Below are 23,492 nucleotides of genomic sequence, written 5' to 3'. Positions count from 1 at the left end.
TCTTTTGAACATAGACAAAAACAACTTTAAAGAAACAACAGGGAGATAGATATCTTTTGTGCCAAAATATTTTTTAAGAATATTTTTTCAGTGACTTTGCAAAAGTCCTTCAAAAAAAATCAGACAACAGCTCCAGCACATCCAGCGCTTGTTGCCATCAGAGCTGGGAGTTTAGTCACCAGTTACATTAGCGTATCTGAGTGGGATTCTTTCCATTCTTGAGGCCCTGCAGAAAAGCCCGAGTGAGATGAGTCAGGGTGGAGAGAGACTCAAATACAGGGGCCTCTGATTTTAATGTGAGACTGTCGGTCAGATTTCCACCTTTATATTTCCTTTCATAATGTCCTTTGTGTCCTGTTTTTTTCCAACATAAAGGGAACAAATTTTGCACATAAGGAATTAGTGACCTAGCTCCAAAAAAGGGATCCTTAGACACATTGCAGAGTTCGGGCTCACAGTGAGCTGGGCTCTAGTCTGTCCCCAACTTCCAGCCGTTGTTGGATCTACTCTGCCCCGCCCACTCACTTGGCTTTCATAGGTGAAAGTGGCTTCCCCTGCCTCTGTTTTGACCTAGTGTCACCAAGTGAGCTCCTTTACCATTGCACACATGGACCCCAGAGCAGCTTGCCCGCTTGGTGGCTCTCCTTGGCCAAAACTGGCCATCACCCTAGGGAGAGATCGAATACTTCCTGATGGTAATTGTGATTGTGGCCCTTCCTCCAGCCACTAAGTGATGGAGAAGGGCGCATGTGTCTCTATTCAGCAATTAAGCATGAGTGATCTGCACCTTGCATTGCAAACAATTTTCCCAGTCTTCCTGCCGTTTCATAGGAAATTTTCAAATTTTCCAATATCCTGTGAACTCCAGAAATCTTTGTTCTTAAAGAGGAATGTGCCCTTTCCACAGGTATTGCCCCTGAGCATTTCTTGGAGAGTACCTCAGTTACTCCCCTCTCCTGCAGCCAGTGGCGGAAACAGAGGCAGGGGGACTTGCTTGGGCTCAAGGGTGGTAGGCAGGGTGATCAGGGGAACAAGAAGCCAGTGGTCGCTCACTTGGCCTTGAAGCTTTGCAAGGCCAGCCTCCCACCTGCTTCCCTGGTTAGAGGTTTGGGTCTCTATTTAGAGTGCTGCTGTTTTTCAAGTCAGGGTGGCTTGGGTAGGTGGTAAACAGTGGGGTTCAGTTAGGTTTAGTAAAGGAGGGGCTAGAATCTGAGTTGTCAGATTGCCCTTTCACATTAGACCTTCACAAAACCCCCAGACTCTGCTGATGTCCTGGTGGGCAGGTGAGTGAACTGCAGGGGCAGCTGACCATTCGTCCATTTTCTGGACAGATGCTGCCTGTGCCTCACCCTCCAGTGCCACAGAAGAGCTGGCCTACCTTCAGTAGCCTGTGTGACAGTCCCAGAGCACCTCTTTACTCTGGGACTGAGGGGTTGTGCACAGCATGATCACAGTCCCATCTAGCAGCTGATACTTTTCTGTTTGCTTCTGTTTGAGAGCCTCTGCCTTCTTAGTGTGAGACCCGTTTTCTTCAGTCATTGTATTCCTTCCTTCCCTTATAGAGGAAGCTCAGACTTTCCTCTCCCTATCACAGGGTTACCTAGTGAGGGAAGTGAGTCTCCGGGCTCTCTGAGCCCCTGGATAGCCCAGCTCTGCTCCTGGTGTCCTGACACATACCAGGAAGAGCTTTCTGTAAGAACTGGTGGTCAGTGTGGGCCTACCTGGAGAGGGAGTGAGTACCTGACCCCTGTAGCTGCTCCATCAGGGCGGGTGTGGTGTTTCTGCACTGGGTAACTCAGGACCCTGAAGGATCCCACCTCAACCTCCTGGGCTCCCCGAATCCAGACAGTCTTAGAGACAGGCCTTTCTGAGTCCTCACAGAGTCCTATAACCAGGCGGTATAAACCCTCAGCCCAGGTGAGCAGACCCAAGCCAGCCAAGTAATCCAGAGCTTGGGAACTGGAGGTGAGGAAGCTGGGCGAAAGCCAGGGGTGGCACAGTTAAAACCCAGGATCAGGAGAGCCTCCAACCATCCCCATCAGGTGGGAGCTGCAGGTCCAAAAAGCCACCTTCTGAGCAGGAGGTCGTATCCAAGTTCAAGGGCTTGTGGGCTGCCCTGCCCCGAGCCACACCCCTTCCATTATGAAGCTAGGGAAAGCAGTGAAGGTCTACTCCTTTGTTTCCGACCACCTTTTTCCAAACCCGCTGGCGTTCACTGTTGGGCCAAAGATAGATGAGCTTCAAACTTGGCTGGCCCCACTGCGGCCACCAGGGGCAGACCCCTTATCACAGGGGTCTCACCCTTCAGAAGCTCTGGTGCCTGTAGCTGGGAAACAATGCTGCTTTCACCAAAGACTTCCTCCCAAAGTCAAGAGTTTATGTTCTAGAGAGGAGTGCTAGAAACATGCTTCCCATGGCTCTTTTTTCAAATTGTAGCTGAAATAACTTTCGTCCCCAGCAAATTATTTTGAATAGGTTGTCATAGCAGGTGTGCCGAGCACTCCCCCAGGAATTCTGGGCACCCTGTCTCACCTCCTTCATAGCAGCTCCATCAGTGCCACCTGCCACTCCACAAACTTTGGCAAGCGGGCTCTGCTTTAGCATGCCTCGCTTCTGTGCCCACAGCCCCCTTGTCATCCTGGGGCTGGGAGACCTGGGCACTTGTCCTGGCTCTGCTGATGAATACGTGGCTGAGGGCCTCTGGGCCTCAGCTTTCCCATCTCAATCTCTAAGGTGTTTACCCCTGTTTACCTATAGAAGGGTGATAATATGGTGGTAATATGGTTTTAGCCAGTGGGTCTCAGTCCCTGTAACTTGAAGCTGGGGATGCAATGAGTTGCAGCTCTGAAAGAAGACTTAACATGGCAGCTCAGGTACAGGCAGCTAGAAAGGAGGGAACTCTGCTGCCTGGGGCAGGTGGTGAGCATTGCATTCTCCAGCATGACCTGGAGAATGTTCTGCCTCATTTCAGGGATCTGGCAGGCAGCATAGGTCCTGACGGCAGGGCAGTGGTTCCTTGCCTACTGCCTACCCCCATTCCACCCTCCCTCCATCCCCTCACCTGTTGTCGAAACTGGAACTAAGGCTCGCTGGAGCTGACTGATTTGTGCTGGGGGACCCTTCCCAGTTGACAGGCAGCAGAAATAGTCTCAGGGAGGCTGTGAATGACCCCAGGTGGCAGTTGGGGCAGGCAGATGCATCCCTCGCATTCATCAGCTCCAGGGAGCAGCTCCTTAGCTTCTGTCTCACATGTCTTTCAGCCTCCAGGAGGAGTTCCTGGGACACAGCCATTGCTGCCCAATTCCATGGATCCCACCCGACAACAAGGTAGAGAGAGCAGGGTGGGGCAAGCAGCCTGTGGCAAGCAGCCTGTGGCATCAAGAGGGCTCCTCCTTGCTCTATCCTCCTTGCTTACCTATTCTCTCTTGCAGGCCACCCCAACATGGGAGGATCAATGCAGAGAATGAACCCTCCCCGAGGCATGGGGCCTATGGGTCCTGGGCCACAGGTAACCAGCCATCTTTCTGACCATCCATCTCCCTGGCCATCTGTGTGCACCCGCCTTCTCTCCTCTTTCCAGTCTGTCAGTCTTCCCTGTCTGTGGCTCACAGGGGTAAGAGGGAAGGTGTGTCTGGGTCCCTAAGCTCCCATCCCTACCTGTAGTGGGCTGGCCCTGCACACAGCCAGAACAGCCCCTGGGTAGGCTGAGTTAAGGTACCTCCAGGGAACCTGGGGGTGGGGGACATCTGAGAAGTGACCCCAGACTCCTCTAAGGTGGGGTATCCTAGCATGGGATTGAGGAATTTGAATGGCAGAGGGTATGGTGGCCTTAGCTGTGATGGGGGCCTCCAGGAATCCCAAAGCCACCTCTTTCCCTGAGTGGGGTAGACTTGATGGCTCCAGGGTCACAGTGTGCTGACCCACAGGTGAGCCTGTGAGTGGCTCTCCTACTTCTGCCTGCCACTCACCATTTGTCTGTCCTTGGATGAATCATTTGTAGGCCTCAGCATCCCCACCCTTTCAAATGAGGAGTGAGTTTTTATCCGTGTTCTCTGCCATAGGAGGAGGCCAAGTTGTGCCTAACAACCACGTTAACCCCAGACCTCAGCCAGCTTCATACACCAGTTTCTGCCCAAGATTCCTTTTGACCAGGGGGCTCCATTACGAAAAAGGGCAGTTTAGAAATTCCTGTAAGAAATAATTTCAAGTGCCCAGTGCACCTCTTCACAATTGTTATCCCTCTGACACAGCCCCACATCCCACATGAAAGTACCACGTGCACAATGGTCCGACAGGCCATTCTTGCTTGGATCCTTCTCACAGTTGTTCCACTCCTCCGAGCACTTGGCTGTGACAGAGTTTGCCGTGTTCCACCCTCCCTGGGCATTCTCTGATTGCCCACAGGAGCTGGAAATCTGAGTGAGAAGTGAGAGCAGGAGGTTTTGTTCTAGGGCATTCCTTCCCTGATTTTCTGCCCTGCCTGGAAGTCTGCTTGTCTTGTCTCTCCCTCCCTTGATTGAGGTGTTTGGGGTTCCCTGGGCCCCCTCCAGGTTTCTGCTTCTCTGGGGGGTAGAGCAGTGCCACCCCCACTGCCCCCACACACACACACCCATGCTCTCTTTCATGGGGAGGTGTCTGTTCCGTCCTGGAATCACACATGCAGCAGACTGGCCGCAGCCCTCTCCATGGTAGGGGAACATCCGTGGTGTGGAAAGATTTTAGGGAGGTTCTTATCTTCTGCTGGTCCTGTAGTCCTAAAAGGAAGCAAGCCCACCACAACTGCAGCCCCCATGTTCTCGTTTAATTCTTTCTCACATCATCCAAACTTCATGTTCTCAGCAGCTCCTTTTAAGCTTCCAAGGTGGCCCCATCCTTTCTGGCCACTGTCTGGAGCTGGCCTCTGCAAGGCCACCTATGGGAGGGGTCAGAGGATAGAAGCTAAAAGCCATGTCTCCAGAGTAAGAAATGCTTCTTGATCCCCTTGGCTTGAGCCACATAGCAGTCACTTCCTCTTGATGTGGAATCAGCAGTGGGCTCAGATTCTCAGAATGCCATGGGGGATCTAGTCAATTCAGGAGGGTGGAGTCTGAGGGGGGAAAGTTAATCCCACCACCCACTGTGTGGGTTCTGAGAGGCTCTGAAGCTGCATCTGTAAAATGGGCATGAACCTAGTATCTGCTATGGGGTTGCTGAAAGGAAGAGGGTCAGGATCTTTAATGATGCATGGAACTCGGTAGCCCCCCCCACCTGAGTAAGTAATTTGTTTTCCAAATTTGAGGACTTAAAACCAATGTTTGGGTGTGGTGATTGCAATTAGCTTCTATTTTGTTTTGTCTTTTTCCTGGTGAAATTGTCAACAGTTTGTTAAGCCTGTAGTTAAGATAGAGGTTCTAGAAGCTGGAAATGTGTGTATCAAGAGTGTCTGAGGCAGTGTTCCGGAAGCATAGGACTTCCTTCTCGCTTGGTGATTGTGCATCATGTCAGTCCAGCACACTTCTTTGGGCACCCCCGAAAGAGGTGAGGGTCCCGGAGGCTGAGATTTTGCTGGGGAGGCTTTCCTGGCCTCACCAGGCAGTGTACAACATTATGCAAGGGATGGAGCTCCCCAAGCTCTGAGGACCATACCCTGGGAGGCTGGGGCAGGAGGATCACAAGTTCAAGGCCAGCTTGGGCAACTTAGTAAGACTCTGTCTCAAAATAAAAAGGGCTGGGGATATGGCTTAGAGGTCCTGAATTCAGTCTCCAATGCAGAATAAAAAAGAAAGGAAGGGAGGGGGAAAAGACAGTGGAGACCCTAAAGCGCTCTGCTCTTATCTCCCATCCCCCTCTGGTAGGGTGCAGTATTAAATCCCTCACTCAGCCTGAAACATCTGCACCACATCACTGGGAGCAGGAAGTTCAGGCCTTAGGCCTGGGCAAGGGTGGTATGTGGGATGGATTAAAGGATCCAGGGATAGCTAGAAAGTGGGCATCAGAACTCACCTGAGCACAGCAGAACCTGGAAGCTTTGGACTCTAAGGCTGAGAATAGAAGACTCCCCCCCACCCCCGGCCCTTTCTGTCTGTCTCCTGAGAGTGTTGCCTGGGCATTCCCTGTGGACAGGAGAGGGGCAAGCTCAGAACTTGGTACTAGAAAACAGTTCTGACTGTAGTTACCTGGGTTGAACTTCTAGCACTTTTTGTCTGCAAAACAGGCAGCCAGGTGGTGACCTCGCAGGGCCTCTTATGGGGCGGGGTGAGACAGTGGTTGTGGACACCCCTATGGGATTTTTGGATCCTTCCCCTTCCTGTAAGAACTGAGCTCTGCCTTCTGCTACAGCCCAGGCTATTAGAATGGGCAGCCAGCCCCTTCAGGCAGCCCTGAGTATGCACCCACTGCATGCACAATGCCATGCCAGACACAGGTGGGACACTACTGGTCTGTAATTCCTAGTAGGGAATTGGAATGTATTTAGCCAGTGACTCCTCTGGAAGTTTCTGAGCAGAAAACAGGTAGAGCGTGGTCATGGAGCTCCTTTGTAAATTTCAGAACTAAGCAGAGTGACAGTCCTTGTTTTGAGCTGCATCATGTTTCACCTAAACATCCCAAAGGGGCCAGCTGTCCAGGTGTTGCCCTGCCTATTGCACTTAGGATTCAGACAAATTTACTCTACTTTTGTAAAATGACCAGTGCCGAAAAGAAGGCAATACTTCCACCTAATCCATTTTTCTCTAAAAAATTATGTGTCAGTGTCAGGCAGTAACCTTTTGTCCCAGTGCTTCAAAATTGAATTCTCTTAGATGAGGCTAAAATTCCAGGCAGAGCTCCCGGTCAGACTCAGGTACAGAGTGTAACAAGACCCCACAGCAGACCCTGCAGATGTGATTCCCAGAGCCACTGCTCCCAGAGTGATTCTGATATTCAGGTTGAGGCTAGAATCAGATTACTATCTCCTGGCTTTTCTACATTTGAGAAAATTCAGATGAAGGATAATCCATGATATTTAGGGATAATCCTGTGGCACCTGGAGAAACTGCATCTCTTGGGGCTCCTGCTGACCCAGGGCCAGTCTAAGCTCAGTGCCCGTAAGTAGGAGCCACAGAAAGCAGTGCAAAGATCAATAATCCAGGCTCAGAGCACCAGGGGCTGGGTGAAAAGGGAGTGGGACCCTTGATGAACCTCCCAGTGTGGGGTGGACTCCCTCTGCCTAGACGGCTTCTGGCCCCTCTGGCAGATGAGCGTCATGGCTGGATGGCTTTCCCTGTTGTAAGGTGAAGACAGCCATGGGAAGCACAGAGGTAGAGCTCCCGTGAGGACCTGCAAGAGGCAGCGGCAGCCCCCCTCTGTGGGCCCCTGCCTGCTGCTCGGTGCCTTCCTGTGTCATTAGGGACCATCAGACCTCAGAGGCTGAGACCCAAAGGGTGGGAGAGGTTTCAGTTTCTTTATGACTATGGACCAGACCCTTCTGCCCAGGGACACCCCAGGGCAAGGAGTGAGGGAAGACAGGCCCCCATGAACATGGCCTCCCCATCCCTGCAGAGCAGTGCTGACAGCAGATGAGGGGTGTCTCTGGTTAGTAACCAGGCCCCCCTACCTCCAGCAACCCATGTGCTGTGGGCAGGCAGGAGCCAGGAGGCAGCCCATTTCTCCTGAGTATCTGCAACCAGGCTGCTAAGCTTCCAGCCCACTTTCACTATTGACTTATTTAGTGACCTTGATCAAGTCTCTGGCCTCTCTGGGCCTCCCAGTTGTCTTCTGTGAAGTGAGAGGTATGAGGGGCCCACCCAGGGTCTGCAGGGGGAAGCTCCATGGGGCCTCCTTGCTGACCCAGCGAGGCTCCTACAGGCTGGGCAGGGTTGGGAGCAGAGGGTTGCCCCTGGAGCCCTCCAGCCAGGAGCCATGCTGCATGTCCAGCCGTTTTTCTGGAGGGAGTGCCTGTCTGAGGCCTTTCCCATGGCTAGGAGAGGGGCGGGCTATAGCCACAGTCACTGGGGTTGTCACTTGACCTGGAAAACCTTTCCAGTGAGCTGGCTGTGTGCAATGGACACAGTGAGCTCCTGTGCAGAGCAGGGGCTGAGCTTTGTGGAAGGGGGTTAGCAGCAGTCATGGGCCCTGGGAAGGGCCGGCAAGGCCTGTGCTCAGTGATGTCACGGCAGCATTGAGGCCTGTGGTGTGTGTTCTGTGGCTGCCATCCCAAATTGTCATGCATCTCCGGGGTTCACAAAGCACTTGAGAGCTGTCACTTCATGATCTTCCTAGGGCCCCATAAGGTTGCAGCTTCGTGGACTCTGTCCCCATTTTACAGATGAGGCATCACAGCTGAGTCATGGCCAACCTGTGGGGCTTCAACCCAGCTCAGCCATGCACAGTTGAGCAAAGGGCTCCCTGTGCCTCAGACCTCAGTTTTTTAACCTCTAAAGTAGGGTAGTAAAGGAGTTGGCATGACCATTAAATGTAGATGATACACATAAAGTGCAAAGCACGGTCTGGCACCGGGAAAGCATATTTGTTATTTGTGTAATGTGCTAAAGTCACCAGCAAGTGGCCAAGCTTGAGGCCAGCTCTCTTGTGTGCTGACCTCATATTTCTAGCTGCAACCTGCCCCCACTGACTCTAGGCCTTGCTCTGCCAGGCAGCCTAGTACTGGGTACTGTCCCTTTCATCGTCTGCATTTCATCTGGGATTCCTAGGTCCAGGCTTTTGCAGGTAACTAGACAGCAGGTGGCCCAGAGGTAGAAAGATTTGGGGAGGCGGTCCCTGGCTGAAGACCCCATCATTAGCCTGATGTTGCCTCCAAGCTTGTCAGCTCCAGCTCAACCTCCTGTTCAGTCCCCTTCCCACCAGGGTTGTGGCTAGGAATACAGACTGAGGTCTGAAGGCCCAGGTTGAAACCCGCCTCTGCCATTTGCTGACCGACTTCAGGCAGATCTTTCTCAGACCTTCTTGTCTGTACATGGGACTAATACCAGTCTCATGCGGTTACCAGGACCAAACCAGGGACGGAGTATGAAGTATACATGTGCTCAGCGCGGGGCTGCTCACACTGGCTGCTCCTTGGCCATTGGAGTTCCAGCAGCCTGCTTCTTCCAGATTCCCCTGGAGGGCAGAGCCTGAGCTACTGCAGGGCACACTTTACTCCCACACAGTCACTCCTTCGCTCCCTCACCCATCCATCCCTTCAGTGTTGGCCAGCTACGGCATGGAGTGAGGGCTGTGGTCACTGTCCACAGAGAGAAGGCATTCAGGGTCCAGTGAGAGAGGGACAGATGCATAGCCATGACCATAACCCAGGGTGGTGTGTGGCCTTTGGGGGTGGGGTTTCTAAGGCATTCAGGGAGTAACCAGGACAGAGCAGGACCCTCGGGGGGCTGGTGGGAAGGCTTCACAGAAACACTGCTGCTCACCCAGGAAGCCTCCAAGTGGAGATGGGAGGCAGGGCAGTTATTTCTGCAAAGAAAAGAGCTCTCAGAGAGGATGTCAGGCGGCACAAGTCACGAAGAGGGGAACAGGCGAGAGGCCTGGGTGGCACCTGGTCTGCCTCACTGGCTTGTCCTGTGCCGAATCTGGGTCCTGAGAATGTCCGAGTTTCGCTTAGACTCTCCTCACACCGAGTGGTGGGGGGAGTTGCAGGCGAGCGAGCAACTTGCTTGACAGCCGTGTGTTTTTGAGAACATTGTTAAGGCCCTGAAAACACATTGACTGTTGTGACTGTCCCTCTGTGCTGGCTTGTCATTGTCCCCACCACTTGGTCCTCACCCTGTCCCACCTTTTTTAAAAGAATGTATTATTTTTCTCATCAGATCCTTTTCACAGACTAACCCTCTCACTTATATTCTGTCTGTTTCCCCTCCCTCCTTCTCTCTCTGGTTCCCCTTCTCCTTCTCATAGACTGACCCTTGGTTATCATTGCAGAATTACGGCAGCGGCATGAGACCACCACCCAACTCCCTCGGCCCCGCCATGCCCGGGATTAACATGTAAGGCAAAAGGGACTTGGCCAGGGCTCAGAGCCATGGCTCTTCCCACCCTCTGCAGGCACCCTGGAAGACTCTTGATCATAAATCCTTGCTGGTACCTCTCTGGGCCTCAGCCTCCTTGTCAGTTGAATGAGGATGCTGATGACCCTGGAATGAGAGCCTAGCCTCAGGCAGCAGGCACAGTTCTGGACATGCTCCAGGGATCGGCTCACCTAGTCTTCATGACAACACTGCAAGGCAGTTGTTATTATCATTTGCGATGAGGTCACTGAGGCACAGAGAGGTAAAGTGACTTGCCCAGGCTCACACAACTTCTATTGGCTGAGTCAAAATTGGAACCCTTGTACAAATAGCCACTGTTCTCTGATGCTTCAGAGATTTTTAACTTTTGTGTGAGAATCTGTGGATGATCTACCTGGGAAAATACACATGCAAAGAAAATTTCATGTATTTTTTATGTGAGTTTATAAATGAAATATATTTTGCAAATATCAATCATAATTTAAAGAAGTTCATGGATTTCCACCTATGGAATTACCCATTCCTACCGCAGAGCCAGATACCCTTTGAGGACCCTAGGACTATATGAAGGATTTCCCATTACTAATGTCAGCCCTCTCCTGCCCCTGCTGGCTCTACCCCTAGAGTCCACAGCACTATTTTCATTGTCTCTGTCTCTCTCTCCCTCCCAGGGGCCCGGGAGCTGGCAGACCCTGGCCCAATCCCAACAGTGCTAACTCAGTAAGTATCCAGGTCAGGTAGGGTGGTATTTGCCACAGAAGAGGTTCTGGGAGCAGAATGGCTCCAGTCCCCAAGTGGAGGTGTCAGAGGAGGGGAAAACACAATAGAATCCCACCTGATAACCTCCAAGGAGAAAGTTATGTGGAAGAAACATCCTGGGTTATCACAGACTGGCTCCTGCCCTGCCCTGCCCTGCCCTACCCTGCCCTGCCCTGCCCAGCCTTCTGCAGAAGCTCCCAGGTCTAAGCTGAGAATCTGGGCCCAGAGAACAGTGTTCAGAGGAGAGAGTGGGTAAGAAGCTCATTGCAGATAGTCCAGAGGGGAGGAAAGGAGCTGTCTCTCCTCCCTCCTACACTACAGGCCTCCTAGGCCCCTGTCCCCAACTCCTTCCCAAACTGGGGAGTAGGAGATCAGGCTCCTGGGCCTGGTTCGGTGTGACAGAGAAGCAGGTTCCACTCCCATCCCCAGGCCTCCTAAGGGAAACTGACCAGGCAGGTAATTCACTGGGTCCTGAAACCTTTCTTCAGAAGAGCGGGGAATGTCCCCTAGTGGGTTTGGAAGGAAAGGGGCATTGCCTGTCTGAGGAGGTGACTCCATCATATGACTCCTCCACATCTTGTTTCCAGATTCCATATTCCTCCTCATCGCCCGGCACCTATGTGGTAAGTGTGTGTGGGCTTGGGCCCTCGCACGTCTAGTCAGTGTGGCTGTGTGGGTAGGAGAGCTACTCCAGAGTCCCTGTCCACTTGTGTTCTGAGCACCAGTTCCAAACTGCTAGGACTGAATGCTGTCAGTATTCAGGCACCTGTGCAAGCATGGGGTGCCCCAACAACCCCTCAACAAGACCTGGAATAGTCTCCTTCTGGGGAGCCGCCTGCTTACTGTTGAGCTTCCCCGTGGGCCTCTGCTGTCATCAGCTGGCCTACATGTGAGCAGGTGTGCGCACACGTGTGTATGCCACATGTGTGCTCTTGACTTGCAGAGAGGAAGCAGAGTGTCCAAACCCAGCTCCCCTCGGGCTTAAGGCTGTGGCTCCAGATGAACACTGGAGGGTTAGCCGATGAATGCTGGGCTGCTCACTAGGAGAGCGAGCTTGGTGGCCTTTTCCCACAGCTGTCCCCACTGTGGGTAACTGATATAGTTTTTATTTCATCTCAGGGACCCCCTGGTGGTGGTGGCCCTCCAGGAACACCCATCATGCCTAGTCCTGCAGGTAAGAGGGCTTGAAGGGATGGGGTCCTGGTGAGGCTGGTGGTTACTAGGAAGTCATAGAAGGCCTGGTACAGAGCCCATCTGAACAGCCACTCCTTCCTGAGCAGTGTATCTTCCACTGGGCATTGTGACACCTGGGGACCTGCAGGGCTATAAGCCATTAAGACCACCAACCCACTGACATCTATTCCTTTTCTCTGATGCTGCTTTTTAAAGAACAAGGCCAAGCACAGAGGTCAGGAAATAGGGTCTCATTGCCCTGGTTCTCTCTTGTGAGGGAGAACCCTGTCCTGGGTAAGCATTGACCTGAATGACTCAAAAAGGGCTTTGGGGCCTGGAGGTGTAGCTCAGTGGTAGAGTGGCAGAGTGCTTGCTTAGCGTGCACAAGGCCCTGGGTTCAATCCCCAGAACCACCACCAAAAAAAAAGACTGGGGTTATGACTCAGCAGTAGAGCACTTGCCTAGCATATGTGAGGCATTGGGTTCAATCCTCAGCACCACATAAAAATAAATAAAATAAAGGTATTGTGTCCATCTACAACTAAAAAAAAAATTTAAAAAAGAAAAGAAAAAAATGAAGAAAAGGGGCTTTAGCACTCTGGCATCCTCAGGACCAGGGTACTGAGCATGATCCCTCCGGAGTTTTCAGAGCTCTAGATTTCTGGTCCTCTGTGTAGGAAATCCCTTCTCTTTTGCTTTAATCAGAAGAGGGCCTGCCTGCACACACATGGATAAGTGCACACATGCATACACACAAGTGTCACAGCTCTTTCTCAGCTAAGAATAGAATACCAGCCATCAACACAGTCCCTACCTGCCACAAAACAAAAAGTGAGAGGGGTGGTGAGGACATGTGCCCGAGAAATGATGCCCACTCCTGTAGAAATACATTAGCTAATTTTCTAAGGAGACCTTTGTGGCTGAGTGGGGGGACTGAGGCGACCCTCCCCCACCTGCTCCTTAGCTTCCCAAACAGGGAAGCTGCTCAGCTGCAGGGGTGGCGCTGGTGGCGGCCTGCTCCGCTCCGCTCCCTCCTCCGCTGCTGCATCTTGATGAGCTGTGTGACCTACATTCCGCTGGGTCACGTTAACCCACTCCGTGTGTTCATGTGTCTCCAGCCCCGTCCCCGCCTCTCTCGCCTGCGCCCTTGGCCCGGCAGGGCGGCCCCTGGGTAATTTGCAATGTCTCCCTTTCCCCGATTTGAATTGAAGCCACTGGGCAGGGTTGGGGGACACAGGGGTTACCTTGCTGGCGTCCCTACCTTGTCCCGGGCAGTGGGGAGATGAGGGTGGAGACTGTAACTCAAATGCCATGTCCATGCTACTGTCCAGACATTCTGAAATTCTTGGTTTTGTGGTTGAGTGGTTTTCACAGTTGAATTTTCTGTGATTAAAAACTTTGTGAATCTTCATTAAATACAAATTAGCCAGAAAATGGTGGTACTTAGAGGAAATTTTAGGTGATAAAATACAAAAGAATGAGTTCAAGTGCCACGAGTTTGTTTTAATTAAGAAATGAATTAATCACCTCGACTTGCGGGTTTCCACTGTTCTACAGATTCAACAAATTCCAGTGACAACATCTACACAATGATTAATCCGGTGCCGCCTGGAGGCAGCCGGTCCAACGTAAGTCTGCTTTCTAATAATTTACATATCAGATACCATAACAAATCATAATTAACTTCATCAGCTGAGGGGAAAGCCAGTTTAATTGATTTCAGCCATTTGTTACCAAAGATGAATAAAATAAACTGTCAGAAAAGTGATTAACTCTTGGGCACTCAGCTCCCAATCTGTAGCTGGCAAGAGTGGGAGAGAAGGGGCAGGGCAGTTCCCACCTCTGGTCAGTGTCGGGGCCCCAGACCCTCTTGGAGGACCAGAGCTGTGTGGGGTGCCGCCAAGGAAAAGCACGAGGCTACAGGGGTCTGGGCCGGTCCCTGCTCTGCTGACTGGCAGAGCCATCTGGACAATCCCCCCTGCTGTCAGGCCTCTCTCCTTAGCTGTGGAGTCAAGGGTCGAGACCCCGCAGGAGCCTGTGGCTTGTGTGGGGTCCTGCCTGCCTGACCTTCCTCCCCTGAGCTCTGATCCCTGGGCCTGCAGTTCCTTCACCTCGGCTCAGGTGTGCTCCTGGAAGCCACTCCCTTCCTCCTTCCTTAAAGTTTCCACCTCTGAACGATGGCGCAGCTCTGATCCTACCTGTTCTGATTCCATCTCACAGCCTCCCTCTGTGTTCCTAGCCCACTGACTAGGACTCTGTCTGCTTCCTGCACCCACCAGAGAGCTCCCTGAGGCCTGAGCCTAGCCTTGTCTACTCCACAGACAACCTCCCATGCATTCATCCCCCCCCTTCCTCTAGGCGGATGTGTGTATGTGTGTGTGTGTGTGTGTGTGTGTGTGTGTGTGTGTGAGAGAGAGAGGGGGGGGGGGTGGTCTGGCCTCACCCTTCAGGGCACTTGGCTCTGGAGAGCAACCTGGGGCCTGCAGTGCCTACCCTGGGCTTGGGTCACATGTATCTTCAACTGGCCGAGTGGATGGAGCTCTGAGGGCACTTCTCTTTGGTTTTGTTGTCCCAACTCCTGAGGTGACACCTGAATCACCCCACTTGTTATACCCTGAGTATGTGCTGCCTCAGGCTGGACACCGCACACATGGTTGATTGTGGTACTGGGCATTGAACCCGGGGCCTCACAAATGTTAAGTGCGTGCTCTTCGATCAGCCCCACCCCAGCCCTGGATATGTCACGTGTTTAATCTCTGCTGCAGCCCTCTAGGTCAGGCTTTTTGGCTGGCCCCCTTTGCCCAGAGTGACTGGTCTCCCTTCTCTCCTGGGCAGCCAGCACCTTCCACTATCTCAGCTTCACTGCCACCTCCTCTCTAGAGTGACCGGTCGTACAAATTTTAGCACTAAGAGCTCTGCACCCAAGAAACCCCAGGGCATGAAAAGTCCTGGGTTTTGGCATTGGATGCAGAACACTGGAGAGAGTGGGAGAGAACAGAACTCTCCAGAGGCCAGGAGACAAGGTAGAGTGCTGTTTTTAAAGTCAGGTGGACATGGCATAGAACCAGGGTCACTGTCCTATGTTTCCCCTGACCATGGATGCTGGCAGTCATGACTTGTTGGGCTGTGGCCACAGGGTGCCACCGTCACGGGCCTCACAGAGTCTGCCTCTGGCTGCTGCAGGTTTGCTCCTGTGCTCTGTGTCTACAGTGCTGGTTTCATTTGCCATTGTGAATATTGTGACCATGTTTCTAAGAGATCATTGAAGTGAGCACGATGACAATGCCAGCACCAGCGTGACCCAGACAGCACTAAGGACAGCTGGATGACTATGTTTTTTTAATAGTAGGTTGAAGTTCACACAGCTGGATCAGGTGTGAGGAATCCAAATGAGACCCACTGCACAATGTGCAGAAAAGAATTTGGGCTTGGGCGTGGCAGAGAGAGGGATGTGGAAGCACAGTGGAGGCTGGATCTCCCCCCCCCCCACCTCCCCGGTGTGGGATGAAGGCCCATCCTTCTAAATCAAAAGTTTCTTTTATCCTCCAAAGAGACACCAATACATAGTCAAAAATAGCGGTTGCTGAATTAGCTTGGGCATACCCTGGAATGAACACCATTATCATCTCATTCCCTTGATTGCGCTGTGAACCAAGAAGGTTACGTTTCCTGATTCAGAGGTTGCAACTAAAAGTTATATCTGTGAACAACAGGGAGGGGGAATTTTGACAACAGAGCACTGGCCCCTTAAGTGGAGCTGATTCTGTCTGAGCTTACTAACAGCTGCGCTCTTTGCAGCGTATCAAGTGATTCCTTAAATCTTACCAACAAAAATCACTTCCTGACTGAGTGGGGATGTGGCCCAGTGGTGAGCACTCGCTACCACTCCAGGCCCTGAGTTTGATCCCCAGCTCTAAAAACAAACAAAAACCCCCAGGTTCCTGCTGGTTCTTTCATGTGTTAATTTGAAAATTAGAGTTTTAAAATGACTTGATTTTAATGAATATGCAGAAAACAGAAGATTATTGTTCTCTTGTCCATATACAAACTAGACTTGGCTTATTTGTCTGCATATTCAGCAAAGAGTACACAATTAATGTTGGCAAATTTTATTCCGTCTATAAGCTTTTCACCAAAGAAGTGAATATCTTACCTGGAGACCGCCCTGCACACCTGGCCCCCACCACTGCCGCAGAGGGGTATGCTTTGCCCACCAGGGATACCGGCTTTCATAATGAAAGCTCTTGGTCACTTTTTAATTTCCTCAAAGCATGCAGAGTTCAACTTCGTAGAAACAGAAAATGCCTCAAACACATGCCCACAAGGTGACGTGACGATAATTGTTCCTGGCCATAGAAAGGGCATTACCCAAAACTCAATTTTTAAGCCACAAAACGAGAAGGATGTGCATCTCTAATGTGGAAAGCATTGAGGTGAAAATGGAAACAGGAATGACACCAAGAGAGGGGTGCGCTGTTCCTCCAGGACCATGCGGTCATCTCAAAAAGAGGCCACGAGGAACCCAGGGGTTCAAGCACACCTGGATTGTTTCGTGTCATGTGGAGGTTGCAGCAAAACCTCATGCCACAGAAACAATGACTCATTTTTTCAAAAATGAGACTGCTTGAGAACAGTCAAAAAGTGTCACGAGAAAGAGCAGCCAAGTTAAACAGGACTTTTTCAGCTTATTAAAACTTAATTGAAATACAACTTGTATCTTACAAGTTCAAATCACCTCTTGGCTTCAAAGACCTTTTTTCTGCAGAAAAAGAGCTTTCATTCACAATGACGTCCACCTCATGTGTGCTTCATGGTGTTTGCAAATGCTGGACATTGCCGCTGGGGATAGCCCATCTTCTGAACTAGCAGGTGCGAAGGCCCTGGCTGACATGCAGCTGATCCAAAGCCAGCCTGCAGACATGAAGTGAAGTCATAAGTGCTTGGTATGTGAGCGAGTTTGTGGAGGAAATAGTTCAGTGTCGTGCTTGACTGATACGGGATCAGGGTAACATGGTCTTGATGAGAGCACAGTGGCAAAGCCAGTGAATTTTGTCTTACTATATTCAGTTTTACCACTACATAAAAAAAAAAAAAAAGCCCATGCCTGTAATCTCAGCAACTTTAGAGGCTAAGGCAGGGAATCACAAGTTCAAGACCAGCCTCAGGAACTTACTGAGGCCCTAAGCAACTTAGTGAGATCCTGTCTCAACATAAAAAATATAGAGGACTGGGGACACGGCTCAGTGGTTAAGCGCCCCTGGGTTCAATCCCTAGTACCCATAAAAAAGGGAAGAAAAGAAGAACATGCTGGGCACGATGGCGCACACCTGCAACCCCACAACACTGCGGCTGAGGTGGGGGAAATTTGAGTTTAAGGTCAACATCAGCAATTTAGCAAGTCACTGTCTCAAATTTCTAAAAAGTAAATAAATAGGGCTGGGGATATAGCTCAGTGGTAAAGTGCCACTTGGTTCAACCCACAGTACTGCAAACAACAAAAATCCTAACTTTCAGACGAGTAACGCTGGGAAAGGAAGCAGAGCAAAAACGCCCTACCCTGTCGAGGGCCAGAAGGAACAGTTAAATTATTGACTGTGTCTGAGGACAGAAACAAAAATGTTATGTTTCTCACATTTCTCATTGGTGAACCAGTTCTCTGCGCTGATGGCTACTGTTAACTAGTCTTATTGTTCTATGTTGGTAGCATTTATGTAATAGAAAAGCAAATAGTACAGAATAAATAAATGGGAGAACTGAAGATGAAGACCAGTGAGGCTGGACTATTTCCTTACACCTGTGCACAAAAATAAGCTCAGAGTTGATCACAAACTGAATATCAGTGAGCTAAAACATTTAGAAGAAAATACAGGAGTAAATCCAGTGACCTGAGTGAAGCAAAGCCTTCTTGGATACAACACCAAAGCACAAGCAATAAGACAAAAAAAAAAAAAAAGGGATAAATTCAGGTTCTTTTGTTGTTGTTTTTGGGTTTTGGGTTTTTTGTTTTGTTTCATTTTTTTCTACAAAGGAAACCATCAAGAAAGTTAAATGGGACACAGTGGCACATGCCTGTAGTACCAGCTACTTCGGAACCTGAAGCAAGATCACTTGAGCACAGGAGTTTGAAGCTATCCTGGAAACATGGTGAAACCCTGTTTCAAAAGAAAAAGAAAAGTTAAAACAGATAACTCCCAGGATAGAGAATTTGCAGCTCCTACATCTATAAGAGACTTGAAAGAAATTTATATGAAGAACTCTTGCAGCTCAATAATAAAAAGACTACTGAATTAAAAATGGGACAAAGATGTAAATAGACATTTTCTTCAGAGAAGTACAAGTAGCCATAAGCCCAGGAAAAGATCCTAACATCATTAGTCATTAGGAAATGCGAGTTGAAACACAAGTTACTCTTCAGACCCACGAGGGTCTCTGTAGTCAAAAAGGTAGAGATTGGTGCTTGGGAGGATCTGAAGATCTTCTGCACTGCTGTTGAGTGGTGTGGCCGCTGAGGAGTAGTCTGAATGTCCCTAGAACACTTAGACATAGTTACCTGTAGTTACCTGAGCCAGCAGTCCCACTCCTGTGTGTCTAAGAGGTGAAAACATGTATCCACATGATAATTTTCACACAGATAAATGTAGTAGCACTAGTGTTAGTAGCCAAAAGTAGAAACAGCCTGAATGAACCATCAGCTGGTGAATGGATAGGTAAAATGTGGCATAGGCATACAATGGACATTTATTTTCCATAAGAGGGAAGAAAGCACTGGTTCACACAGCAACACGGATGAATCATGAAAATATGATAAGTCAAAAAAAAATCAGCCATGAAAGGACATAACAATCTGTATACAGCAGCCAGAATAGAGACAAAATAAATAAATGGTTGCCCAAGGCTGGGGGCCAGAAAGGACCAAGGAGTGACTGCTAATAGGTACAGAATTTCTTTCTGGGTGAAAGAAAGGTGGTAAAGTTGGTTGTGATAGTTGCATAATCCTGTGAACAGACTAAAAACCACTGAACTGTCCTCTTTAAAAGGGTCAGTTGTATGTATCTGAATATCTCAGTAAAGCTGTTAAGTAATACACAAGAAATACACAGTGACATAAAATTTCAAGTCAAAACCTAATTTTAATATATTTACATTAAAATAAGACCACATATGAATGAGGACACATTGTTAGCATGTTTTGGGGGGCAGTGTTTGCCCTGGTTAGCTTCCTGAAAGTCGGTTGCCCTCATCCTCCTATCAGTTTTGCTGATCAGGATGAGTTTTGTTGTCAGAAGGCAAAATGTGCCCAGAAGCCTGTGAGCAGGAGCCGGGTTAAAGACAGGGACTGTGTGGCCCAGGAGAGTGGCTCGGCCCACCCACAGTGAGTGGGCCGTTCTCCCACCTGCTCTGCTCTGGCACTCCGCCCTGCCATCCTCTACATGGACTTTCGCTCACACAGGACCCCTACAGCGGCTTCTATGCTTGCTCTCTTGCCCAAATTTCTACCTTTTCGTTATTTCTGTGTCCCCCACACAGCCTGTTCTCGTGTCACTGCCTTTGTCTGTAACTGCACTGTATCTGCAGCTGTCTTTGGAACTCTGCCCTGTGGGCTCCTCCTCCCAGCCAAGGTGCAGGTGTGACTCAGCTTTGCATCCTCAGCACTTGCTCAGGCCAGGTCCAGCAGCCCACTTCCACACGTCCACCTCTTCCACCCGACATCCAGTCTGCCTCATGGGACATAGGCCCTCCAGACTGGGCTCAGCCATCCCTCCCCAGACTTGTGAATTGTGGCCATGGATGTGACCTCCCTGGACTTTGCCTTCTTTCTGAGATGGTTTTGGTGGTTCCAGACTACCCTAAGGATGGGGTCAAAGTGATTCCCTCTGATGCTGGATCTGCCTGCACCATCAGCTCTGTGTGGAAGCCTCACATGTGCCCTGCTTCCTGCGTGGCCACTCAGCAGACCAGTCTCCTCCCGCTGCCTGTGGAGCCCACATCTGAGCAACGGCTTGGAGAAGGCTTATGTGACAGCCCAGGGGCAGGCTGCCAGGCTCCATTCTTAACCTCTGGCCTTGGAGACCCCAGGCAAAGCACTTCCTGTGTTCTACTTCAGTATTTTTTTTTTAATCTGTAAACTACATATGAAAAGCACAAATAGTTTTGATTCTTGGGCCGATGTGGTCAGTCTTCTAGGTGAGCTGTAACTGGTAAGCCTGGCACTATACCCCAGGGATAGAATAGTCCCTATGATGGAACCCAGGAGCCCATGGTTGCTGGCTCTGTGTAGCCATAAGCAGGTCTCTTTTCCCTCTCAGGGTTCATTCCCTTACCTGGTACATGGCAACAAGGAGAACCCACCAGGCAAGAGCCTTGTGCAGCTATGGGCCCTTGGAGTTGTTGGCTAACTTTGTTGAACACCTGGCTGGGCACAGGGCCCCCTGAGGGGTGCAGAGGGCCCTAGGCCCACTGAGCTGTTGTCTGTGCTTCTCCTTCAGTTCCCCATGGGTCCTGGCTCAGACGGCCCGATGGGCGGCATGGGCGGGATGGAGCCACACCACATGAATGGATCTTTAGGTAAGCTGGCACCCGCTCCCTGGCCTGCCCTCCCCTCCCTGGACACCTTCCCCTTGTCCTCAACTGGCTCAGCTTGGCCTGGTACACTGCCTAGGCCATGTCTGGGGACCCAGAAAATTCTCTGCATGAAAGTAGTTTGGGCTTGGGGTGGAAGGGCTTCGGAGCTCAGGGAGGGAGGTCTCAGGTAGTGGAGCCCCCTCCCCCACCACCATGTGAGCAGAAAACTGAATTGCATTCTTTTTTCCTTCCAGGGTCAGGCGACATAGATGGACTTCCAAAAGTGAGTGTGCGTTTATTGTGTCCTCCCTGATGGTACCCATCCCTGAGGGCAGGTTGTTGGGAACAGGCTCACCTCCTCTCCTCTCTCCACAGAATTCTCCTAACAACATAAGTGGCATTAGCAACCCTCCAGGCACCCCGCGAGACGATGGCGAGCTGGGAGGGAACTTCCTCCACTCCTTCCAGAATGACAATGTAAGCTCCACTCCTCCAACCCCAGGGCCCTCCTCTCGACCCTATGCCTGGGAACCCTCTAGCAAGCTGTGGGGTCTGGACGGGCCAAATGTAGGCTGGACACCTGTGGCACTGATCAGCTGATTCAGCTGAGAAAGCCCTGGGCACAGAGTGAGAGGCAGCACTGCCCCCGGGAGAGGGTTCTTGCAGCCATCAGGGCCAGCCTTCCACTCTCCCTAGTGGACATCCATCTACGCTTCCATTTGAAGAAAGCAACTTTTGAGAAGCCCAGATTGGCCCCCACCCCAGGGCACCCTCACAGAGCTCTGGCTCTCTGAACTCTGATTCCCGGCAGTCCCAATTTCCAAAACGGGGTGATTCGCAGAGGGGAAGGAACAGGAAGGCTGCCCTCAAAGAGATGCCGGCTGGTCCGAGAGGTGGCCCTCAGCTCCACTTCCTTGCCCTGGCCTGGCCCTGCTGGCTCCCAGCCCTGTCGCCCCTGGCCTGGCCCTGTTCAGCTCTGGGCCACCCGACCTCCACATCTATGGTCTCCTGGTGTTGTCCACCACCTCCCCGTATCTCAGCCCTGACAGCGTCCCCTCTGCTCTGTCCTTGCAGTATTCTCCAAGCATGACGATGAGTGTGTGATTCCCCCCCCTTCTCCAAGACGCTGAGAGAGCCGGCATTGCAGGCAGGAAGATGCCAGACATTATGCAAGAAGAAGTGAGGTGTCGTTACCAGGAGCTGGCGGGGGTCTCCCCACTCCCCATAAACCTCCCCCCACCTTTTCCCATTTTTAGTTTCATGCAATAAAAAGGCCGAACTTTTTATTCCATAAAACATGAAGGACAAAACTCAAAAGTAAAAATATATTTCAAATCAGTGACCAGAAAAATTCTACTCCTTGCTACTTCCCAAAAGGACCTTTTCTGTACATGACACTTTTTTTTTTTTTTTTTTTGTCTTTTGTTTGTGTTTGTTTGAGATTTCATCATTGCTGGGATTTTTAAAAATTTGTTTTCAGGGGTTGGGGGCATTTTTTTTTTTAAATGGAAGCTTCTAGCAAGCCCCCAGCCCCACCCCCAATCAACCTCTTTGCTTTCTTCTTTAAAAAAAATGAAAATGAAAAAAAGTTTAAAAAAAAAAAAAACAAGAAAAAGAAAAAACCACAAGCCCTGCAGTCTGTCTGTCCCCAAGCCCTTTTACCAGGAAAGCTAGTCTAGGTGTGACATGTCACACTGTCTCTGTAGCCATCTAAAAATAATAATAATAAACTGGACAGTTTACAATCGGTGGTTTCTTTCAAAAAGCCGTTTTTGGAAAGAAAAGAAGTCACCCTTTACCACTGGGGGTTTGTTTGGGGAGGGGGGGGCCTGCTTTGTTTTTGGCATGGTTGGCAACAGCAGCACTCCTGGACCCCCAAACCCACCAGAGGGGCCAGACCATCCGACCCCCTTCCAGGATTCCCCATGGCCGAGACCGTCGCTGTGACCCGGCGCCTGCACTGTGTTCCCAGGACTGCTTCCTCTCCTGGACCTCTCCAGCCCCTCCTCAGCCCCCACCCGACCTCCCAGCGAGAGTCCTGCCAGCTGGGTGGCGGCCTGCAGCAGCGTAGGGAGGCCACCGCTGCCAGGATGGCTATGACCTGGGGCGTGGAAACTGACCTCGTGTTCCGCCCGAGATCCTCGCGTCCTCGTCCCATGTCCCGTGCACGGGCAGGGTGGCTGGAGTTTTGGTTTTCTTTTTCTCTATTCGTCCTTCGTTTTCAAAGATGGAATATTGACCAGAATTGCTCTGTATGTGCTTGGAACTGGATGGAAAGACTTTGGCATTGCTGGGGGGTGGGGGGAGAACCAACAACCAAACAGACGCGCTGTTTCCGGTCCTGTTTTTATTTTCAAAAACCGACAAACCCAATGTGGAGCCTGTCCCCTCCTAGGAGGGGTGACTCATGGCCTCCCTCACCTCACCCCCATGGAAACCTTTGTGTCTTGCCCTGGAAGACACCCAATTCTTTGTACATTTACACTCCCTTCTCCTGCCCCCTCCCTCCCCCGTAGCTGGTCTTTGTTTTATTACCCCCCTTTCTGATCCATGTATATCATATTATGTGAGATACCATCTGCCTGAAAAAAGACCTTGTGCGGATTATTGGGAACATTGTAGCTGTTGCTGTGTTTTTTCTTACCTTGTAGTCTGGTTCTGAATTACGAGAGGAAAAAAAAAAAAGTAATTATGATACATTGTAGTTTGTGTACGATATATGTTGATAACGTTTTATTAAAGGGACATCTTTTTTCCGCAGCAGCCCTTCCTGACATGTTTGGGGGAATGTGGGTTGGAGTTTATTATACTGATTACAAAATGCAAGGTGACTCCTTGGGCGCAGAGTTTTTGTTCCGGAACATAACAAGATTGTTTTGTGTCAAAGGCCTCTGCCTTCTCTTTCAGTGGCAACTTTGTTCTGCATTTTTGTTTTTGGGGATTTTTTTTGCAGTGAGGATGGAACCCAAGGATACTTAACCCCTGAGCCACATCCCCATCCCTTCTTTGTTGTTATTGTTT

The 23,492-nt window shown here is 50.6% G+C and overlaps 1 protein-coding gene across 7 annotated transcripts in view; it reads left to right on the top strand.

Annotated features, from left to right (window-relative positions):
• The window catches only part of Ssbp3 (single stranded DNA binding protein 3), a 157,873-nt gene extending 134,642 nt beyond the window's left edge, over positions 1-23,231 (top strand). For 4 of the 7 annotated variants that reach the window (XM_078026323.1, XM_078026321.1, XM_078026317.1 and 1 more), the window contains 11 exons: positions 3,261-3,327; positions 3,432-3,508; positions 9,868-9,956; positions 10,649-10,697; positions 11,324-11,359; positions 11,856-11,910; positions 13,467-13,537; positions 20,396-20,474; positions 20,726-20,754; positions 20,847-20,948; positions 21,546-23,231. In XM_078026323.1, coding sequence (XP_077882449.1) covers positions 3,261-3,327; positions 3,432-3,508; positions 9,868-9,956; positions 10,649-10,697; positions 11,324-11,359; positions 11,856-11,910; positions 13,467-13,537; positions 20,396-20,474; positions 20,726-20,754; positions 20,847-20,948; positions 21,546-21,575 — 684 coding nt within the window. In that variant the 3' untranslated portion in view covers positions 21,576-23,231. The remainder of the gene's footprint in view (positions 1-3,260; positions 3,328-3,431; positions 3,509-9,867; positions 9,957-10,648; positions 10,698-11,323; positions 11,360-11,855; positions 11,911-13,466; positions 13,538-20,395; positions 20,475-20,725; positions 20,755-20,846; positions 20,949-21,545) is intronic. The other 3 variants (XM_078026322.1, XM_078026318.1, XM_078026320.1) reach the window with 1 other exon arrangement.
• The last annotated feature ends 261 nt before the right edge of the window (positions 23,232-23,492 follow it).

Source organism: Ictidomys tridecemlineatus, chromosome 11 (genome assembly GCF_052094955.1).
Source record: "Ictidomys tridecemlineatus isolate mIctTri1 chromosome 11, mIctTri1.hap1, whole genome shotgun sequence".
Classification (NCBI taxonomy): domain Eukaryota; kingdom Metazoa; phylum Chordata; class Mammalia; order Rodentia; family Sciuridae; genus Ictidomys; species Ictidomys tridecemlineatus.
The sequence above is the reverse complement of the archived record's forward strand: the minus strand, read 5'-3'. Positions and strand labels throughout refer to the sequence as shown.